This window comes from Podarcis filfolensis (genome assembly GCF_964270895.1).
Source record: "Podarcis filfolensis genome assembly, chromosome: 12".
NCBI lineage: Eukaryota > Metazoa > Chordata > Lepidosauria > Squamata > Lacertidae > Podarcis > Podarcis filfolensis.
Window position 1 is genome coordinate 35639069 of NC_139614.1, and position 20383 is coordinate 35659451.

At 42.7% G+C, this 20383-nt stretch overlaps 1 protein-coding gene across 2 annotated transcripts in view; it reads left to right on the forward strand.

The window, feature by feature from the left end:
- Window positions 1-20383, forward strand: part of PLXDC2 (plexin domain containing 2) — a 230385-nt gene that overhangs the window by 81536 nt on the left and 128466 nt on the right. For both annotated transcript variants that reach the window (XR_014540486.1, XM_083579818.1), the window contains exon 2: window positions 16367-16578. Coding sequence is in view for 1 of the 2 variants with exons in the window: in XM_083579818.1 (XP_083435944.1) it covers window positions 16367-16578 (212 nt within the window). In the remaining variant the exon portion in view is untranslated. The remainder of the gene's footprint in view (window positions 1-16366; window positions 16579-20383) is intronic.

Consider the following 20383-nt stretch of genomic DNA (forward strand, 5'->3'; position numbering starts at 1 on the left):
GAGTCATCCAAGTATGGGTGGAGGGGCTCATGTGCAGTCATGCCTACAGCTAAAGATACTGCCAAAAGATTTGTTCATAGCAATAGGAAGAGATGTTTTTGCCTGACAGGCAGCAGAGCTGTTCTAGTAGCTTCTAGTTCTACTTCTGCATATGAGTTCTTCCTCTCACTTGGAATCCATGCTGCTCCAGACCCCACACCTATCCTATGAGACCCCAGCTTGCTGACTGACATGACACCACAGAAAGATGGTTAGATCCAGACCACAGGACCTCTTCATAAACAAATACTTAGTTATTACCACCTGTGTTTCCCTCCCCCTAAATGTTATTGAAAATATTTAAAACAGTTACTGTCAGGGAACTGCCATCGGAGCCAAGAGTGGAGGTAAGGCTCCCCAACGATGCAGGAGAAGGGACCAGCAGGGAGAGAGAGAACACTTCCTTTGGGGAAGGAAATCGGCGTGACACCAGGAAGAAAGGGGAGCAGGGAAGCACTTCGGAGAGAGGGCTCCAAGACTCTTCCACAGAGACCAGCGGGGAGAGCCCAGGACCTCCCGTGGCCACGCCCACTCTGCGCAGAAGACTTCCGCGCAGGGAGGCTAGGCGGAGACTTGGCGTCAAAGAGCTCTTATGTTGGAAGAAGTTCAGGAAACGCCCACTGACGGATTCTGCCAGTGACTGACACAGCCACGGAGAAAGGGCTGTCCAGCCAGGGAAAGGTTTAGCCAGACAACGTTGCCTAGAGCAGCAGCCCCCTTACGCACGAGCAACCCCCAATTCCCTTTACAGTTACCAAACACAAAGTGTTGTCTTCCACAAAAAATCCATGTGAAGTTTTCCATATAGTCAGCCACATGGCATCAAAACAAACTTGGAAAATATTTTGCATTACAAATTCAGCTCACATTCACAGGGAATACTTCAATCTAAACGTCAAAATATTTTTTGCATAGTAGCTACTGTGGCTGAGACTGCTGTACTATTGTTAATAAACGATATAAATCGAGACCATAAAGAGTCACACCCATCTCTCTTTGTTATTCATCTAATTGCCCTCCAATGGTGAGTTAAGTGTTCCAGAAGTGCTATATCCCACACATATTGGGTCCATGTTTCTGTGATGGGGGGGGGGGTCAGTTTGGAAGCAACTATTTGTCTTGCTATTGCCATAAGAAAGAAACCAACTCTTTATGTTTGACATTGGAATTGATAAAAAAAATCCATTGACAATCTCACGTTACAATCTCTTTAAAGAAAAATACTATACAAGCTCAAGTCTCCCAATCAGATGAACTCATGCTTAGCATTAGCAACGGTGATGAAAATGAAGTTGTTTTATCTGTCTGAATTTATTATTTTCCCTTTACCATCCCAGAGTGGGCCACAACAATTTAAAACTGAAAACAGTTTGAAACTTATGAGTCATAGGAATAAGGTTGAGTCATTTGCACATTACACTAAGCACATTTACAAACTGTCTCTACACATGTACAACTAAGCATACTGTTTTGCACATCTCATTTCTTGTGCATTCAGATTATACATTTGTTGAGCATTACATGTTAATGTACAGTACATACAAATGTACACCACAACTGTTTGTGTACACAGATTGTATACTCATTGAATGTGATGTGTGAACATCCCTTTTACTATATCTCATGAAATGTATCAGATTTCTAACGTCTCTAAGGTACCAAAACACTATTTGTTGTTTTTGCTTAAATATTGAGTATTCTCAGTTGTTGCCATTTTTAGTACTATGCACTATTTAGGGCATCTTCCAACAGCTTAAAATCACAATGTCATAAAATACAATAAAAGTATTTGAAATATAATAATAACATACTGAAGATACAGCGAAGACAGATAAAACATGACCTTTTACACCAGATACCTAGGAGGCAAAATGGAATAAAAATGCTAGAATAAAAATGTCTTTACCAGTTGAAGGAAGACAGCCAAAGTGCCTTATATATCAGGATGTTCCCTCTGACCTTTGGTTTATGCAAACAGAAACAATTTAGACTTGTATTTTCCCTCAGTCCATGCACATTTTCTTATGAAATATTCTTTCTCTCTAAGATTTTTCCTCTCCACAGGATTAAATGGGAAGAAGGGTTTATCTGTACATGGAATGAAAAGTAACTAAACAGATGTTTAAAATAGCTCTGGGATATCGCTTAAGCAGCATGTAATAAGAAAGCAGATTGCATATGGAAGCCTGCCCTTGGAGTATACCCTGGCGGGGATGGAATTGTGACAGTAGTGTTGTTTCTATGCTGCTAATTTCTGAGTGGGAGGAAGTGGCGATCCTTTGGTTGACCACCGATGGAAAGAGAGTGAGTGGGCATTAGCACTTTGGTCAAACCCAGTGTTGTTGGCAGCGTTCATGTCCTTGGAAGTGGTCGGTGGTTTCTGAAGCCATGCGCTGCCTTAAGCAGGAAAACCTTGGAGGAGCTGTTATGTGCAGACTCAGAGAAAGAAGGCATTGGAGCCTGGAGCAAAACAGTCCTGAATTTAATAAAACTGGCAGCTGAAGGGAGATTTATTCCCTTCGTCTATTACTGTCATCAGCTTGACACAGTTCCATGCAGCACCGTTGTGGAAGTTATCAGGTTTTGCTGTACCGAGCTTCTCTATGTCAGTTTAAAAGTATGGCGTGAGTCTACCAAAGAGCAGGCAAGAGACATTTTTGTCAGCAGAGCTCACTCTGCTCCTGGGTCTAAGGGCTGACAGAGCAAAAGAAAAACGCAGTGGCATAGTCAAGTAGGCCAGAGGGCACTAGGAGGAAGCTGCTGCTGCTGCTGCTATTTCTTACCTCCCTCTCACAGACCACACATACATATGTACACTCCCTCCCCCCGCTTCACATTGACTACATGTGTACATCTCTCCCTCTCCCACAAACATGCAGGAATTTTCCTAGGGAGGGCATTTTTGGGGGGCAGGGGTCCTTCCCAGGTGAAACACTAAAAGAGCAGAGCAGGCAAATTTATCACCCCAAAACTGGGAAGAATGGTGCCTGTACGATTTGCCTCATGTCTCAGGTTCTAAAAATGCAATTATTATTTTTTAATGAACGCTTAGAATCTGGGAGTTATGATGTATCCTGGGGGCACTGAAGAAGGCTTTTGTGGGTGCCATGGTGCCATGGGCACCCGATTGATGATCCATGTTGTAAGGTTTCTCAGAGCAGCAGACTGGATGTCAAAAAAATAAATAAAAAGCATTGTGGAAGTGAACAACTTTTTCAAGTTTCTGTTTTAGACGGATATTCCCACCTGTGTGGAGGATCATGTATGTTATGGTGTTTCCTCAAGTTCATTGCTTAGTAGCCCAAGCTATATGTGCTGCCTAGAACAGGGATTGTTTAAAGTTGGCAAGAGGAGATTCTAGTGGGAAATCTTAGAACTCCTGAGGGTAGTTCTGCTTGCTTTGGTGTGGGTGTTGTACTTATTCCGTTGGATCAGATTTGGAACTTGGAACCAGATAACCTTAGTAGCCAGAAGTCTCTTTCATCAGCTAAAGTTGTGGTATAAGTCCCAACCCTTTTTGGAACAGACAGGATTCACAGTACTTCTGCCCGCTTCTGTAACCTCAAAGATTGAAGGCTGCAATGTTTTTTTTTTCTTACAGCTGTCTTCAAGCTGGTTCAGAAGGTACCCTAGGGAAGTAACAATATATTCAGCCAGCTCTGTAGCAACTGGGCTTCCTGCGTGCATTTTTCTGGGTGCTAGTGGCCGTCCCACCACCAACCCCCTGGCTCTGACCTTCTTCCCTTGGGGGTTCCCAGCTAGTTCCTTCCACCACTCCCCTGCGTCCAACCAGTCCATGGCACTGTTTCTTTCCATTTCAATGCTTGCGCTGCCATCATTTTTCTGATCTACCCATTGTATGAGATGAACAATGCTTTTGAGCAGGCCCTCTTTTGCCATTTCTCTGAGGTGCTGGAATAATAGTAATTATTATCATTGTCATCTTTGATTCATTAATCACCTTCTAAACCAGCATCTCAAGGCAATTTACATGTAATTCAAAGCAGTTTAAACAACACACACACATAGCAGATACATTTCAAACAAGACTGAAACCCAGCAGTGGACACTCATGGTAAAGACCTATTAAACCAGCTGGAAAAGCCTGTTGGAACAAAAGTGTATTCATTTCCCCCCTGGAAAGTGCAGATAGCGGCAGCCTGTGTTCATCAGGAATGCTGTTCCATAGAACATGGGAATCGTCTTATCGACACCAGATCCTCCACATGCCCTTTTGAAAGGTCTGCAACCACTTTGTTGTGTCTTACATCAACTGCCTTGAGCCTCAGGAAAGTGGAATGTAAATATTTTAAACAGGGCACCAACCATTAACCAATTAATTTGTTACAATTGGTTAAATGTGTTTGACCGTAATGTATTGGGCAGCAAAATCTCCACCCCACCCCTTCATTTTTATAAAAACTGTAGATTGTAAGAACCATCTTAAAACAAGGATTTGCCTTTTATCTCACAGGTTTTAGACTGCAGCCACAGAACCTAGGACTTGCCGATCAGAAGGTTGGCAGTTCGAATCCGCGTGATGGGGTGAGCTCCCGTTGCTCGGTCCCTACTCCTGCCAACCTAGCAGTTCGAAAGCACAGAAGTGCAAGTAGATAAATAGGTACCGCTCCAGCAGGAAGGTAAACAGTGTTTCCGTGCGCTGCTCTGGTTCGCCAGAAGCGGCTTAGTCATGCTGGCCACATGACCCGGAAGCTGTACACTGGCTCCCTCGGCCAATAAAGTGAGATGAGCGCCGCAACCCCAGAGTCGGCCACGACTGGACCTAATGGTCAGGGGCACCTTTACCTTTACTAAAATTATACACACACATACATCATCTAAAAACTAGTGAATCAATCAATTAATTGACAAGCAACCATGATCTCCTATCCTTGCTGTTGGGTTAGGATGCCGCAGAGGTAGTTCCCCACTATTGTCCACAAATGGAGGTGCTCTGCTACCATGAATTCCTCTGCTGTCCCTGTGGGTGGCACTGCTGCTGTTAGTAGCCCCCAAACTGGGCATTATGAGGGCAGAATGAGGCTTGTGATGGATCCAAATCTCATCCCATTTCCTTACCCTCCAAGTGTCTCAGAAAAACTGGGACATCCCATTTCCCCCTGCCCTGTGGGAGCGCGGCGGCCATTTTTGTCTCCATGACCTTGTACGATTTCACACCAGGATCTTGCCCTGAAAAAAAGTGTTCCTTCAGGCCTACAATCTCATGCAGCACTCCAGAATGCACATTTTTGGGCGCTGTGAGAGCCCGTGTCTTGTGGGGCACGTGCTCTCACGTGTCCATGATCTCATGTGGGTGGGAAGACGTGTGTCCCAGTTTTGGTACTCAACATGTTGGAGGATATGCATTTCCTAAAGATAACAATCTGCTTTGAGTTAGCATGCCCAAAAATATAAAACCTGCCCCCCACTACCACCAAGGGCAGTGAAGAATCTGTCACCCTCTGGCCTCTGGCCCCAGTTAGGACCAGCCTCAAACTGATAGGATTTGTGATTAGCATTTATTTAGTCAGGTGACAGTCCTAATTTAAAACAAATAATGGCTCTCAAGTTTGTGACCCATGAATTTAAGTCACAGGTTACACTCATCCTTCTAAAATCGATTTTGACTTACCAATTAAGTGCAGCCTTGCAAATAAGTTCACAGAAGTTAGTCTTTTAACTAGCGTTCTTACCTGCCTACGGGTGTGTTGGTGATGGGCAGAACAAAGATGACTGGGGGAAAACCCCCTAAAAGAGCCAGCCCTCTTTTTGATTCACAAATGCTTATCTGCGGGGTTGCCTGGAGGCCATTATCTCTCCCCACAATCAATTAGGCGGCTGTCTTGTTTACAGGTCTGAATTAAGTGTGATTTCTAAAGTTGTTCTCCTTTCTGCAGTAGGTAGAATGTAATAAGGCTCAGTGTATTTCCACAGCACTCGACAAATCAGATTATTCCAGAATCCATTCTTTACCACAAGATGTAAAGGGTTTCTTTCCAAACCTGATGGTGGCTTCTGTGGTTGAAGATGGGCTGTCAGCCAGTCTGTGGGTTGAAGCCTTGGCAAAAAAAGGACTCTGTTAGGCAAAAGACTGCCAGGCTGTTTAAACATTTCTTGGTCTTTATAGCTGGCTGATGTTTTACCTTAACTGAAGCTGGAGGGGATGATGAAAGATGCCTGTTGGCCATGTTCTTGTTTTGGCAGGGATGGAAATTATCTGTTGGGTCAACGTTGCTATATGCTTGTTAGAAATGCAAACTTTGGTGGAAAGAATTAGGGGTAAAACAAACCCCAACAAGCTAATTTTATCTCCCTTCCTATAAGATGGGCCACTTCCCAACCAATATGTTTTTCCTCCCAAATTACTGTGCATGATGCACAATAATGGCTAATTCACTTTGACTGTGACAAATAAGGAAACTCCAAAGTTTCCTTTCCATCTCACTGTTTAAGGATACCCTATTTAGGGTGATATCTAATGTTGGCCAGTGGACCCAAGGCCACTGATAACAATCAGTCTACTCTGAGTACGGCTAACATAGCATCCATAGTTTTTAATTCCAGACAACCACTGTTTATGTTTCCTACTGATCTTTCTCCTTTGATTTCAGACTGTGGGACAAAAATCAAATGAAAAATAATAAGCAGCCATCTTCTGATAGAGGAGATTGCTAGCAGATTCTTGCGAACCATGCAGATGGTTGTTAATAATATAAAACTGGGCCACTGTTTATATTTGGACAATGTGCATCAAGAAGGAAGGAGCTATAGTGCAGCGGGAGAGAACACAATTTGCATTCGGAATATCCCAAGGTCAGTATCTGGAATCACCATCACCCCCCCAAACAGCCCTACATGATCTGCCATGCCTAACATGAACCCACCAGCACGCTCTGGCAACCTACCATGATACTGAAAGCTTCCTGCTCTTAATGCCTGCCTGTTGTTGGAGCAACAACAAAGGAAGGAAGGCCACAGGAGACAGCTAATTTGGATATGTTTGGCTTGATGGACCATATTATGGTGACCATGTGCTGTATCCATTAGTGTTACTAGCTCAGTTGATACAGCATGAGACTCTTAATCTCAGGATGTGGCTTCAAGTCCCATGTTGAACAAAAAGATTTTTGCATTTCAGGGGGTTGGACTACTAGATGATCCTTGTGGTCCCTACCAACTCTACAATTCTGAGATTCTGTGGAAGGATAGACATGATTGACTTAGTCCTTTAATTTCAATGGGTCTCCTCTGAGCAGAACTTCGTTGGCTACAACCACACATCATTATCACCTAAAGAAGCAGAAAAAGAATTCCTGGTATAATGACAACGAGAGAAAAATGCATGATAATATGAAGATCTGTTCCATGATGAGAATGAATCTTTGCCTTATATTTCAAGACGTTCCTGCCTAGTTGTGGGGAAATAATCAGTGTCATTCCCTTGCTTTTAATTATAGCACCTATGTAAAATGTCTTAATTAACAGCAGCAGGATTTTAAAGTTAGACATCTGTCACTTCACTTAACAAAGTGAAGTGCTCTTGCGTATGAAAGACTGCTACTGTTCTAAGACCAGGCCAAAAAATAAAAGTTCCCTCTCTTGCTGGGTGGCATGGTTTTGTGACAACCTTGAGAAACCTCAAGTGGGCTGGTTTCCAAGCAGGGGAAGAACCGACACGCCTGTATTATAGATGAGGCTCCCTTAAACATTGGTGCTTGATCTTGCGGAAGTATTTATAATCCAGTAATTGACTGGAAAAAATCCCTCTAAGTGTATGTCCAATGTGTTTAAATAAGGTGGAGTTAGCATTCTCTGGAAACCCCTCAAGAGCAGAATGAGAATTTGCATTTAAATGGAGGATTAGATGGTTCCACTTTCTCTTAAATGGTAAATGATTCTAAAAACTAAGGTTCGGGAAGCAGTCAGTTGATATTATTTGAGCAGTCAGCTGGCTGGCTGTTAGTTATCTCTTATTTTCTAAAACGTAAACTGCCACTGTGATAAATGTGGATGAAGCAATTTTGTTTTAACAGTTGGAAAGAAGGTTATTAGAAACATTGTTTTTTAAAAGGCTGTGACTCACATGATCAATGTGAAAACACTGAGCTAAAGGATAGAGTTCCAGTGCTTTATTGGTAGGCATATTATTAGTAGGAGTGAATGATTCGTACTTGACAAAGTTTACAGTTCCATTGGACTCTGTAGAACTTAACTTCTGTGTAAACATTCATAGGATTAAGCTCAGGAGCAACTGGATGTGTGTCATACAGATTGACAGTCCTTCCCAAAGGAGACTGATGTGGGACACTAGTCATTGTGGCTCCCTCTCTACATATCCTGTTCTGCCCACTTGATAATGGGTAGACCCTAACCCTTAAGTCCTGTGTGAGTGTCTGGAGGTGGTTGGAGGATGGATGGTGGCTAACAGATTGAGGTTGAATCCTGACAAGACAGAAGTACTGTTTTGGGGGGACAGGGTGCAGGCGGGTGTGGAGGACTCCCTGGTCCTGAATGGGGTAACTGTGCCCCTGAAGGACCAGGTGCATAGCCTGGGACTCGCAGCTGTCCATGGAGGTGCAGGTCAATTCTGTGTCCAGGGCAGCTGTCTACCAGCTCCATCTGGTACACAGGCTGAGACCCTACCTGCCCGCGGACTGTCTCGCCAGAGTGGTGCATGCTCTAGTTATCTCCCACTTGGACTACTGCAATGTACTCTACATGGGACTACCTTTGAAGGTGACCTGGAAACTACAGCTAATCCAGAATGCGGTAGCTAGACTGGTGACTGGGAGTGGCCGCCGAGACCATATAACACCAGTCCTGAAAGACCTACATTGGCTCCCAGTACGTTTCCCAGCACAATTCAAAGTGTTGAGGCTGACCTTTAAAGCCCTAAATGGCCTCAGCCCAGTATACCTGAAGGAGCGTCTCCACCCCCATCGTTCAGCCCAGACACTGAGATCCAGTGCAGTGGGCCTTCTGGCGGTTTCCTCATTGCAAGAACTGAGGTTACAGGGAACCAGGCAGAGGGCCTTCTTGGTAGTGGTGCCCGCCATGTGGAAGGCCCTCCCATCAGATGTCAAGGAAATAAGCAGCTATCTGACTTTTAGAAGACATCTGAAGGCAGCCCTGTTTCAGGAAGTTTTTAATGTTTGATGTTTTATCATGTTTTTAATATTCTGTTGGGAGCTGCCCAGAGTGGCTGGGGAAACCCAGCCAGATGGGTGGGGTATAAATAATAAATGATTATTATTATTAAGCATTATGAGGATCTTCCCCTGTATTTTAAGATAAGATGGGAAGATTTTGGGCAGTGTCTTGTGATATCTCAGAAGGGTAGCAATGAGGATTTCTAAAGAAAGAGAGGTCTACCTGTGATTAGTAGAAGTGGAATAATAAATAATTCAAAATTAGGAAACACATAAGAATTATTATGACTAATAAGAAGGTAGCTTAATTTGTTTGTAGACACACACACACACACACACACATTATTTGCACGGGTGTGTGTTAATGTGCACATGTGGGTCATTTCAGACATAACATCAAACACTGGCTTGCTGCTATATGAATGGATCCGTGAACTTGTGCACCCATTCCTCCTTTTGCACATCTGATTTCCTCTCTCATTTCTGCTTTAGCTGCCAGCTATAATTTGCTGTTACATCCAGATCTTGCAACCTATGGTTTGCACAAGCCATAGCTTGCTGTATTCTGATTTATATGGTTTGCCACTAAAGCTGCAGTCCTAACCTGGGAGTAAGCCCTAGTAAATTAAATAGGACTTCATTCTGGTTAAGATTGCAGCCTTGATCAGAAGTGAGGGGAGAAATTATAATATAATTATAATAATTTATTCTTTATACCCCACCCATCTGGCTAGTTTTCCCAGCCACTCTGGGTGGCTATTATTAGAGAGTGAAAAGGGAGGAGCGAAGGGGAGGAGGCAGTGCTCCAGCACAGGGCTAGTTCATGAAATGGCATTATGTCTGGATCCACCTCTTAAGACTCCATTAAAATTATTTACATGGGTTCCCTTCCCGGCCTCTGCATACATTTGTGGATGCCCTGCCCCTGTTTCGCTCCCTCCTTCTGCCCCCATTTGACCTTCCAGATCCTAAAGGACCCATGTGTTGGTGATCACACATCTATTGTCACTGCCTGTGCATCCTTGAGTCTGTCTCTTTTCTAAAGAACAGTTTATTTAGTTTATTTTTTTCCACAAGAGGAGCCTAATAGCCCATAAGAAAAAGGCCTGCCAGTTGTCCAGTTTATTCAGGATTTCTTTTTGCCATGAGCATTTTCTTTTGTTTAAGAAAACACTTTGCAAAGTTAAAAATCTGCACTATCCCTTGAAGCTATATGGTAGGTTTCTGTACATTACCAGTTTTATTACACTCTTCCAATGTGTCTCCAAGCACTAGTTGCAAAGGGCAGCCCATTTAAAAACAAGAATAGCTGCCCAAGAGCAAATAGGCAGTTTACACTTCTAGGAATTAAGCAAACAGCCTGCTGATATTTTTTCTTCTGACAGCTAAATGCTTGTATTTGTGTTTTTATTTTTTCAGTATACCACAGTGACATCCACCAGTCATTCCTTCAGGCTGTCCTCCTAACCCATGGGTAGGCAAACTAAGGCCAGGGGGCCAGATCCGGCCCAATCACCTTCTAAATCCGGCCCACGGACGGTCTGGGAATTATCATGTTTTTACATGAGTAGAATGTGCCCTTTTATTTAAAATGCATCTCTGGGTTATTTGTGGGGCATAGAAATTCGTTCATCCCCCCCCCCAAAAAAAATATAGTCCACCCCCCCCAAGGTCTGAGGGACAGTGGACCGACCCCCTGCTGAAAAAGTTTGCTGACACCTAGTGGCGACTAGTTGATGCAGGTCCTCAGCGCACCATGCACAGTCCAGTGGAGTTGCGTGCATGTTGTAGCTTGCAATAAGCGTGTGATTTATTCCTTGCACATTGTAATTCTGCGGCCAGAGTTCAGTGGCAGAACAAATGTTTTGCATGCAAAAGGACGTTCAAGCCCCAGAATCTCCAGTGGCTAGAAAGGCTCAGGCCAGAGGTGACAGGAAAGTCTGAGACTCTGGAAAGCTGTTATCAATCAGACTAGACAGTACCAGGCTGGACTCTCCTAAAAACAGAGAGTCACAAAGCTTGGGACTTCTGAGCTTAGGGAAAAGGCAAGTAATTAATATGAGGGATGTGGCATAGGTGTATATAATCATGGAAGGTGTGGAGAAAGTAGATAAGGAGAAGCTTCTCCCTCTCTCATAATGCAAGAACCCTGGTGAGAGATTCAGATAGATAAAATGAAGTCCTTCCTCATGCAGCATATAGATGTAAATGATGAGATTTGCCACCACAAGTTGCAGTGACGAGCTGTTTAGAAAAGGAGATGGTTATGTACTACCTATTAATCATTATAATTAACCTATGGGATAGCTCAGATTGGAGAGCACAAGACTCTTAGGGTTCTGGGTTCGAGATCCACACCTGCATCGCAGGGGGTTGGACTAGATAACCCCTCCAACTCTACAATTCTGTGGGTCTAGGATTAATTAATTATCATCTGCATTTTAGTGGATACATCTTTGCACTGTTTCAATCCCATATAGCTTAAGTACTTTTTAACAATAACCCTTCATATGTTCTTAGCTATGTGTACTTTGTCTGTATTTTTTTAAATTTCTGTGAGCTGCATAGAGTCCCAGTGTTGAGGGAAAGACAGGGTATAAATAAATAGATAATGTCTGCCGTATCAGAGACATCATGGGTTTGAATCCCAGCTGCTGGAGTGGGAAACATATAATCCTGCTTGTGGGCTTCCCATGTTGCACTCTGGTTCCCATCACCCCCAGACAGCATGGCCAAAGGACAGGCAGGGTGAGGGTTGAAGCCCAACACCTGGAGGGCACCATGTTGGCTACCCCTGCCATTGGCAAGTGGTTGGCCACTGTGGACATGGACTGCTGGACTAGATAGGTCTTTGACCTAACCCAGCAGGTGACTTATTATATGGTTGGGTGGAACAATGGCCCAACTCAGCATTAATCAACTTTATAGATTTGGATATAGAACACTTTCCTCCCTGTGCCTGGCTTCTATATTCATTTAGGGGAAATGTCACTTGAAAGAGGTGGCTTGTGGAATATTATGGACTACATTTGACATAGATACGGAACCTGCTTGGCATTGATTTAAAATTTGATTGTCCCACACTTGTTTCGTTTGTTACTGTTATTGTTCTATTCATTTTACTTTTAAGTGCCTTAAACTTGATGTAAAAACTTAGTAATAATAATAATAATTTATTTTTTAAAAAAGAAAAGGGGCCTCAGGGGGTACATGAATGTGACATTACTGACCAGGAAAGTACTTCTGATAGTAGCAGCATGCAAACTGTAGACTGTGTTATGTGGTGATTAGTTCAATGCGTAGATGTGCAAAGGAATAAGCTGTTGGCATATGATTCTGAGACATGGTTTTCACGATGTTTCCTACGTGGAGTTCCTTTCCACATAAAACTGCCACCACAAGATTGCTTGAGGCAACCATTCAATTCCCATTGAAAACATCGGTCCACAGACATTTGACTGTTCACAGTTACTGGGACTGACCATGTGGAGAGAGAGATATGCTAGGAAAGCAGCCCTTGAGACAATATGCTTTCTAGTGAGAATGCAGTACAGCTTTTCCCCAGCTCTATTCCCCCCAAAAGTTCCACTGCTGGTATTTCTAACATGTGCAGCTCCATTTGCATAGACAGTGAGCTCAATCAGTTAAGCATATACATGAGAAAGCCTGTTTTCTCCACACACATGACCCCTGAAATGGTTTTAAGGGCTTAATTCAATTTGATTCCAAATTTAAGCTGTATGCGGTATTAGGTGCAGGCTCTGGGATGGATAGCCCTGAAAAACAAATTAAGAATCTGTTTTCAGCTTAATTGGTTAAAATAGAAAATGGATCTTTCTTCTACTTTCACAGTTGAGCATGTTTTCTATTTTGTTTTTTTGTTTCTCAGGAAGCAACTTAGCACAAATGCTCTGTATCAGAATAAGGCCTAGTTGGTAGCTATTCTTTTTTCTTTTTTTTAATTGCGGTTTCTTCCCACCCTCTCTGCTCAAGTATTCTTTTGAGACCTGCCTGAGTTGAGTGAATTATAAGACACACACATTTCTGGTGTAGTGCTTCTCTCATTGATTGCACTGACTGGAGAGGGCTGGATTGATCAACAGCAGCCACAAGTGGCCCTGAATGCAGCCAACAAACCATTCATTAATTCTGACTGATCTCAGCGTAGTAAGAGCTTGTCAAGACTGCCAGTTCCCCTTCCCTTCATGCCGCTTTCCTCCGAGGTAGGGCTCCGATCTTAAATTTAAATTCCACATAAGCGGGGAATAAAATTGCCAGCCTAATCACTTTAGCGTCTAATTTTATGCAAACCTCAAGGACAACTGCTAAAATCATTAGAGCAAAACGCAGGCTTAATTATGTGTTCATTATAAACCCCCTTGCTGCTAATCTTGCTCCTTCCAAAACAGTGCTGTGAGATCTTTGCTGGGGGAGAGCTTCATGCAAGGTTTCGTCTTGTGTGGCAGTGAGTGAAGGGATTATAAACAACAAAAGCCTTGTGCATTGGGCACTGTGGTTCTCCAGCACGAAGTACGGAGTGTTATTGCAGCACTGCCTCTGTCCACATAAATTGCAAAGCAAGCTGCTGCTAATCAGTGCTACCTTCTCTTATGATGGAACTATTTGTCAGATGCCCTTACAATATCTGGCTGTTTTCCAGCTGAATTGAATGACATTGCAGTGCTAATTGAGTGCAAACTCTGAGATCTTCGGTGATAACAGTCCAAGTCCCTTATAAAATTTCCTGTGAGTCTAATGTCTTTCTATCCGCAGAGGTCATTAGCTGCATTCAGCTATTGCTCTGAAGAAACAGAGAAAGTTAATACTGTAGCAGGGGGAAGCTAGGATGTGCAAAATATTTTCCTTTATTTACATGGCTGTATCCATTTTCCCACAAACCGGCATTATTGTTTGGGACGCCTGCAATCAAAAGCAGATACAGTTGTTTCTGCGGCATAGATCCAAATCACTATGCATCTAACTTGAATATTATTATGTGCAGCAGGCTTATCTTTACAGTAGTACCTCTGGTTACGTACTTAATTCGTTTCGGAGGTCCGTTCTTAACCTGAATCTATTCTTAACCTGAAGCACCACTTTAGCTAATGGGGCCTCCCGCTTCTGCTGCACCACTACCACGTGATTTCTGTTCTCATCCTGAGGTAAAGTTCTTGGAGTCTGTAACCCAAAGTGTTTGTAACCCGAGGTACCACTGCGCATTGCTTTCTCCATGTTAAACCACAAACATCATTCTAAGGGGGCCAATGCAGAGAGAAATCATTATTGTGATTCACATGGACCCTTGGCTGAATTGTGCATTGCCCTGCACATTCATTTTGCAAGTCCCTCAGTAACCAGTATCTATTTTATCCTGTTTTTGTTTTGTTTTAGATATACAGTGGTACCTCTGGTTGCAGACATGATCTGTTCCGGGGTGCCCTTCGCACCCCGAAAAGTCCATAACCAGAGTGGTGCTTCTGTGCATGTGCAAAGCACAATAGAGCGCTTCTGCACACGCGCAAATCACGCAGAACGTTTCTGTGTGTGTGCACGCGCATGGCGAAACCCAGAAGTAAACACTTCCAGGTTTGCCGGGTTCTTAACCCGAAAAAACGCAACATGAAGCATTCTCAAGAAGAGGTATAACTGTATATTATTATCATTATCATTATTATTTATATGCCATCCATCTAACTGGGTTGCCCCAGCTACTCTGGGCAACTTCCAACAAATCAAAAACATTAAGCACATAAAAACATCAAATATAAAAAACTTCCCCATATATCTATCTATCCATCTGCTGGGGCTTTTTTAACTACTATTTCCTGTTTTTACTGTACATTACCTTGAGATTATTGTGTAAAAGGCAGTAAATAAATTGATGATGATAATTCCAAACCAGTTACCTGTTCAGTAAAGTTTTAAAGTTCAGTTTTTGCTGCAGGACCAGAGAAGTATGGATGCTCATAGAATGGTGTTTCCTGCTTGGCAGGGGGTTGGACTCGATGGCCCTTGTGGTCTCTTCCAACTCTATGATTCTATGAATTCCCAGGCTAAGCTGCACTTAAAATTTTTTAAAATGTTTCAAGCTTTGCCATTCCCCCCCCCCACTGCACCCCACCCACCACCAAGCCTGCTGGTTGTGCAAATTGATGGTACCATCTGGGCTACATTAGCAGAAAACACAGGGAATGATGGGGGCGTTTAAAAATGTGTAAGTGGTTGAAGGTGAACTTGAGACCAGAAACAGCGTGGGCACAGTTTCACATAGACTATGAAAAGGTTTTCAAGGAGCTAGAAGAAAACTTGGAAAATATCTTATCTGGTGATCCCTGTTCAAGAATCTTGAAAATTTTAATGCATGATTCTAAAATGCCATCAACATCATGAACTAAATAAGTGTTGTGTTTATATGCATCTAAAGGCATTTTAGCTATTGTAAGTAAAAATCTTTTTTTTTAATGCCCATACCTTCAAATCATTCCTCCCCTAATGTGAATTTATCATAGAGTCATGCTATTAGGACAAAGATTTGGAAAGGCATATGCACTCATCTGATCAAGGTTATCTATCACCATTTTTTTAAATTAAACTGCTGCTGCCTATAATGAATGTATTCAGAAAACTGACCTCCAAAAGGCAGTGTTCAGTTATGAATTGGCCCAAAGAACAGTTCTATTAAGGTTTTTACTAGCAGATTAATGTCAACTGTAGCAGCAGAATAGCTTTCAGAGCTATAGATAGGTAACTTCAAAATAAAACATACTGTGCATGTTTCTAAGTAAGAAGGCAAAGTTTGACATATCAGAAATCTCTCACTGCTTGAAAACTAAAGAAGTATTGCTTTACTTTCTCCTGTTTTCCCCCAAACTATACAATAGTAAGAATATTGTCTAGTTAACATGCCATATTTCTGCAGCTAGTCATATAAAGAAGCGTTGAGGTTTCTGTCTGAAAAGTGTTGTTAATAAAATGCATTTGATACATCGTTTAATAAAATGGAACAAGAGTGAGGTATCAGTTGGCTCAGTGACGCCCCAAAGTTTGCAGAAATGCAAAAAAACCCAAAACATTTTGTTGCAAGAACCACTCGTAAATAATACATATCAGAAGAATGTTGCTGGATTATTATTTTTTCTATCTCGCTTTAACCCAACAAAAATCTCTTTGTCAAATAGGTGCATTTTATGAAATGGTTCCAAGCTTTCCTCGAGTGGAGGAGAACATTCGCGTGGATTCCTACAGATACAGCCACAGATGGAAACGGCATTCAGAGTTCCTCAAGTCAGTTGACACCAACAGAGCCAGTGTGGGGCAGGACTCCTCAGAACCTGGGGGCTTCACAGATCTGCTGCTTGATGACACACACGACAACACTACCCAGATCGAGGTAGGGAGCTATTTATCTTCATTCTGTTGCCTTAAGATGGTGAGAAGGGGGTATGAAAACTTGTCACCATATAGGGATTGTTAGGGGCTAGGGAGCAGGGGATCCTCAGGCTGAATGTGTCTCTCCAGGCCACACTTCTTACCAGCCCTCCTTCACACCCAGAATGTCTTTGCCAGACTGGAATGTGTCCTTGAACACATAGAGAGGGGTGTGTGGGTTTGTAGAAAGTGGCCTACTGCCAGAGATTGTAATGTTTACATTATTTGCACTGTCCACTTTCGCCTCTGGCTCTGTCCAACACTGGCATGTGGCCTCAGAAGGAAATGTGGCCCTGGGCTGAAAAAGGTTCCCTGCTGTGTAACGATGCTGCACACACACACACACACACACACACACACAAGCTTTGTGCCCAAAACTTTTTGTGTTAGATCCAGTTTCCTTCCCACTATTGCTTTTTTCTTAAAGGCTTCGCAGCACGATAAAGAAACTTGCTAATGCCCCCATGTCTGAGTGGCTTCCATTCTAAATCCTTATTGTAACAACCATAGTAGTCCACTCTTGATATACGAGGAGGTCCTTAATGGATAACCACAGTAGAGGTAGCTGTGTGTTTCTGCCTGTTCTGAATAACCATCATTTCTCCCAATGCTTTATGCTCATCAGAAGCCCCACACAGTGGCATTGATCTTAGTTGCTCTTCTTTTTCACATTTTGCTGTTTATGTTTTGGATGATAGTCTCTTATTTATATTGAATGATATTCCTACGAAGTGAGATTCCATTAAAAAAATAATAATCAGACATTTTTCTCCAGTGTAATGCAATGTACTTTGATATAGTGCCAAAATATAGCTAGATTTACATTGTTAGTATCTCCTTACCCATTTCCTTAGGTTACAGTTTTTTTAAGAAAATGGTGTCCTTCCTTCCTCTGCATGCTCCAGTTCCCTCTCTGACAGCCCATTTCATTGTGAACTGTCATTTGGTTATACATGCAAACTGAGCAAACAACAGCTTGTGAAATCTATCATTTGTTTCCAAATCAGCTTGGTTTGAAGGCAACCATAGTTTGCCTGGATGTAATGGCACACTATGGTTTACCAGAAATTAGGGCCAGCTCACTGGGCTCTCATGCCAGGCCAGTATGATGATGTTATGCTAAAGCATTGTTTAGCTTTCTGTGGAAGAGTGTAGGGAGCCCTGGGACTGCATACGCCTCCTCTTTCTTTCTCTCCCACTAGTGCATGTGAGAGGAGACCAGAATATTATGCCCTTAACCAGATTTCCCTGGGAATCCCAGTTAGATAAAAACTCTACATAATTTAAACAAGACAGGATCAAACTCTAGTAAGATCCTGAAGTGTTCACCAACTAGAACTTAAACTAACCAAAGTTTCTCCCCCCTCCAAGTTTTGAGTGTAATGGGGGAACTCTGGTTAGATTAAAACCAGAAATAAAGGAGTTTTCTCATTTTCTTTGCTGCATGCCAGAGGCAGAGATGATATGGGGGAATGCACAAGCCTGATGCTAGCTGCAGCTCATTGATGTGATGCTAAGCCATGGTTTACCATTATGTTCAGACCACTGCCCTGAGTTATAATTGCTGCAAGAATTAAATGACCTACATACTAGGTATAAATTCCAAAGGCAGGGATTTCATTTCTTGAAAAAGGATTTACTGCTTGAACTGTGCTCATAACACTGCTATAGTTATCATGATGTATATAGAAAAACAACCACAATAAATGCTCTTGATATATCTGACTACGCTAGCTTAGATGTCACACTAAGCCAACTTAGCTCAGCAATGCATAGCGTAGTGATGAAAGGGACAGGGGAAGAGCAAAGCAGCTCCATGCTCTTCTCTTGGGAGTCGAACACACAGGAAGTTGCTATTATACTGAGTCAAAGATTTGATCTACTTAGCTCAGTATTGTGCACTGACCAGCAGCAGCTCTGCTGGGTTTCAGGACTCCCAGCCCTACCTGGATTGAACCTGGGAACTTCTGTATTCAAAGCAGATGCTCTACCACAGACCAGACTGGTCCCACACTTACCATGTCATATGAACCAGGTAATTACCGTATTTTTTGCTCTATAAGACTCACTTTTTCCCTCCTAAAAAGTAAGGGGAAATGTGTGTGTGTCTTATGGAGCGAATGCAGGCTGCACAGCTATCCCAGAAGCCAGAACAGCAAGAGGGATTGCTGCTTTCACTGCGCAGCGATCCGTCTTGCTGTTCTGGCTTCTGAGATTAAGAATATTTTTTTCCTTGTTTTCCTCCTCCAAAAACTAGGTGTGTCTTGTGGTCTGGTGCGTCTTATAGAGGTCAAAATACGGTACTTAGAACGGATTGCCATTACAGCATCTCTGGAACTGCAAATTTTGTGGGTGGGGAGTTTGGAATGTAATTTCTCTTGTAAGTAGGGATGGACCCTGGCGTTCACTGTTCAATTCTTTTCTGTCCTATTTCTGCTGTAATTTGTGATTTATTTATTTTTTAACCACTTGTGTGAATAGCAATCTGAAACCATTTTTCTTTCTCAAAACACACATTTTAAAATGCATATATATATATCAGGAAGTGTGAAGCCAGAGGGTAACCTTAGTCTGGGATGCGAGGTTCCGTTGGTCCATAATGGAATTCTCAAACATCAGATTAATCAACCATCCCTATTAGTTAAGTGTAATCTCAAAGCTGACAGCTGGGCTACAAATATTAAAACAAGAGTGTATGTGTCTGTCTCTCTTTGAAGCAGACACTTCCTCCCATCCATTCCCACCTGGAACACAATTGAGTTAGAGATCACACCTTTGAGACAATTAAGCCATGTCACTTTACAGTTTAGAAATTAAGCTCTGGAAGGAGCAGACAGCAATCAGTGGGGGGCACATCTTCTTTCTTTAAAACTTTTGAGTTAATTGCACATGAAAGCAGCTTCTAATTCCACCCCTTCCAGCCCTCTTCAAAACTGCAAACAGCTCAGATTACCTTCACAGTTCAATTCACACTCAACAATGACTCAGTTACAGGATTCTTTTTTTAAAAAAGAGAGAGAAAGAGAGATAAAACAGCTGACTTTGCCAACACAGGGGTGTCTTTTAGGAGTGATTATGGATGATACGGACTCAGTGCTGTGCTGAGCAGGGCAGGAGTGAATTAATATTTTAAAAACAAAAAGTTGAAGGCATATGAACAGAAGCTGTTTCATGTGTGGATTATTTCTTCTAATAAGAAATAATCTTCTCCCCCAACCTCTGCAAGTGTGCAGCTGCATGAAAGGGCATCTGCGCATGTGCAGCTGTATGCACGTGGAAGCCGTTAAACACACTTCCATTGAACATGTGGTGGTCCCATTCAGTTCGCATCCAATATATAGTGGTACCTTGGTACTCAAACGGCTTGGCTCCCGAACAAATTGACTCCTGAACGCTACAAACCCAGAAGTGAGTGTTCTGGTTTGCGAACTTTTTTTGGAAGCCGAACGTCCAATGCGGCTTCTGCAGCTTCTGATTGAGTGCAGGAAGCTCCTGCAGCCAATCGGAAGCCATGCCTTGGTTTTCGAACCATTTCAGAGTCAAATGGACTCCCAGAACGGATTACCGTATTTTTTGCTCTATAAGACTCACTTTTTCCCTCCCAAAAAGTAAGGGGAAATATGTGTGCATCTTATGGAGCGAATGCAGGCTGCACAGCTATCCCAGAAGCCAGAACAGCAAGAGGGAGTGCTGCTTTCACTGCGCAGCAATCCCTCTTGCTGTTCTGGCTTCTGAGATTCAGAATATTTTTTTCCTTGTTTTCCTCC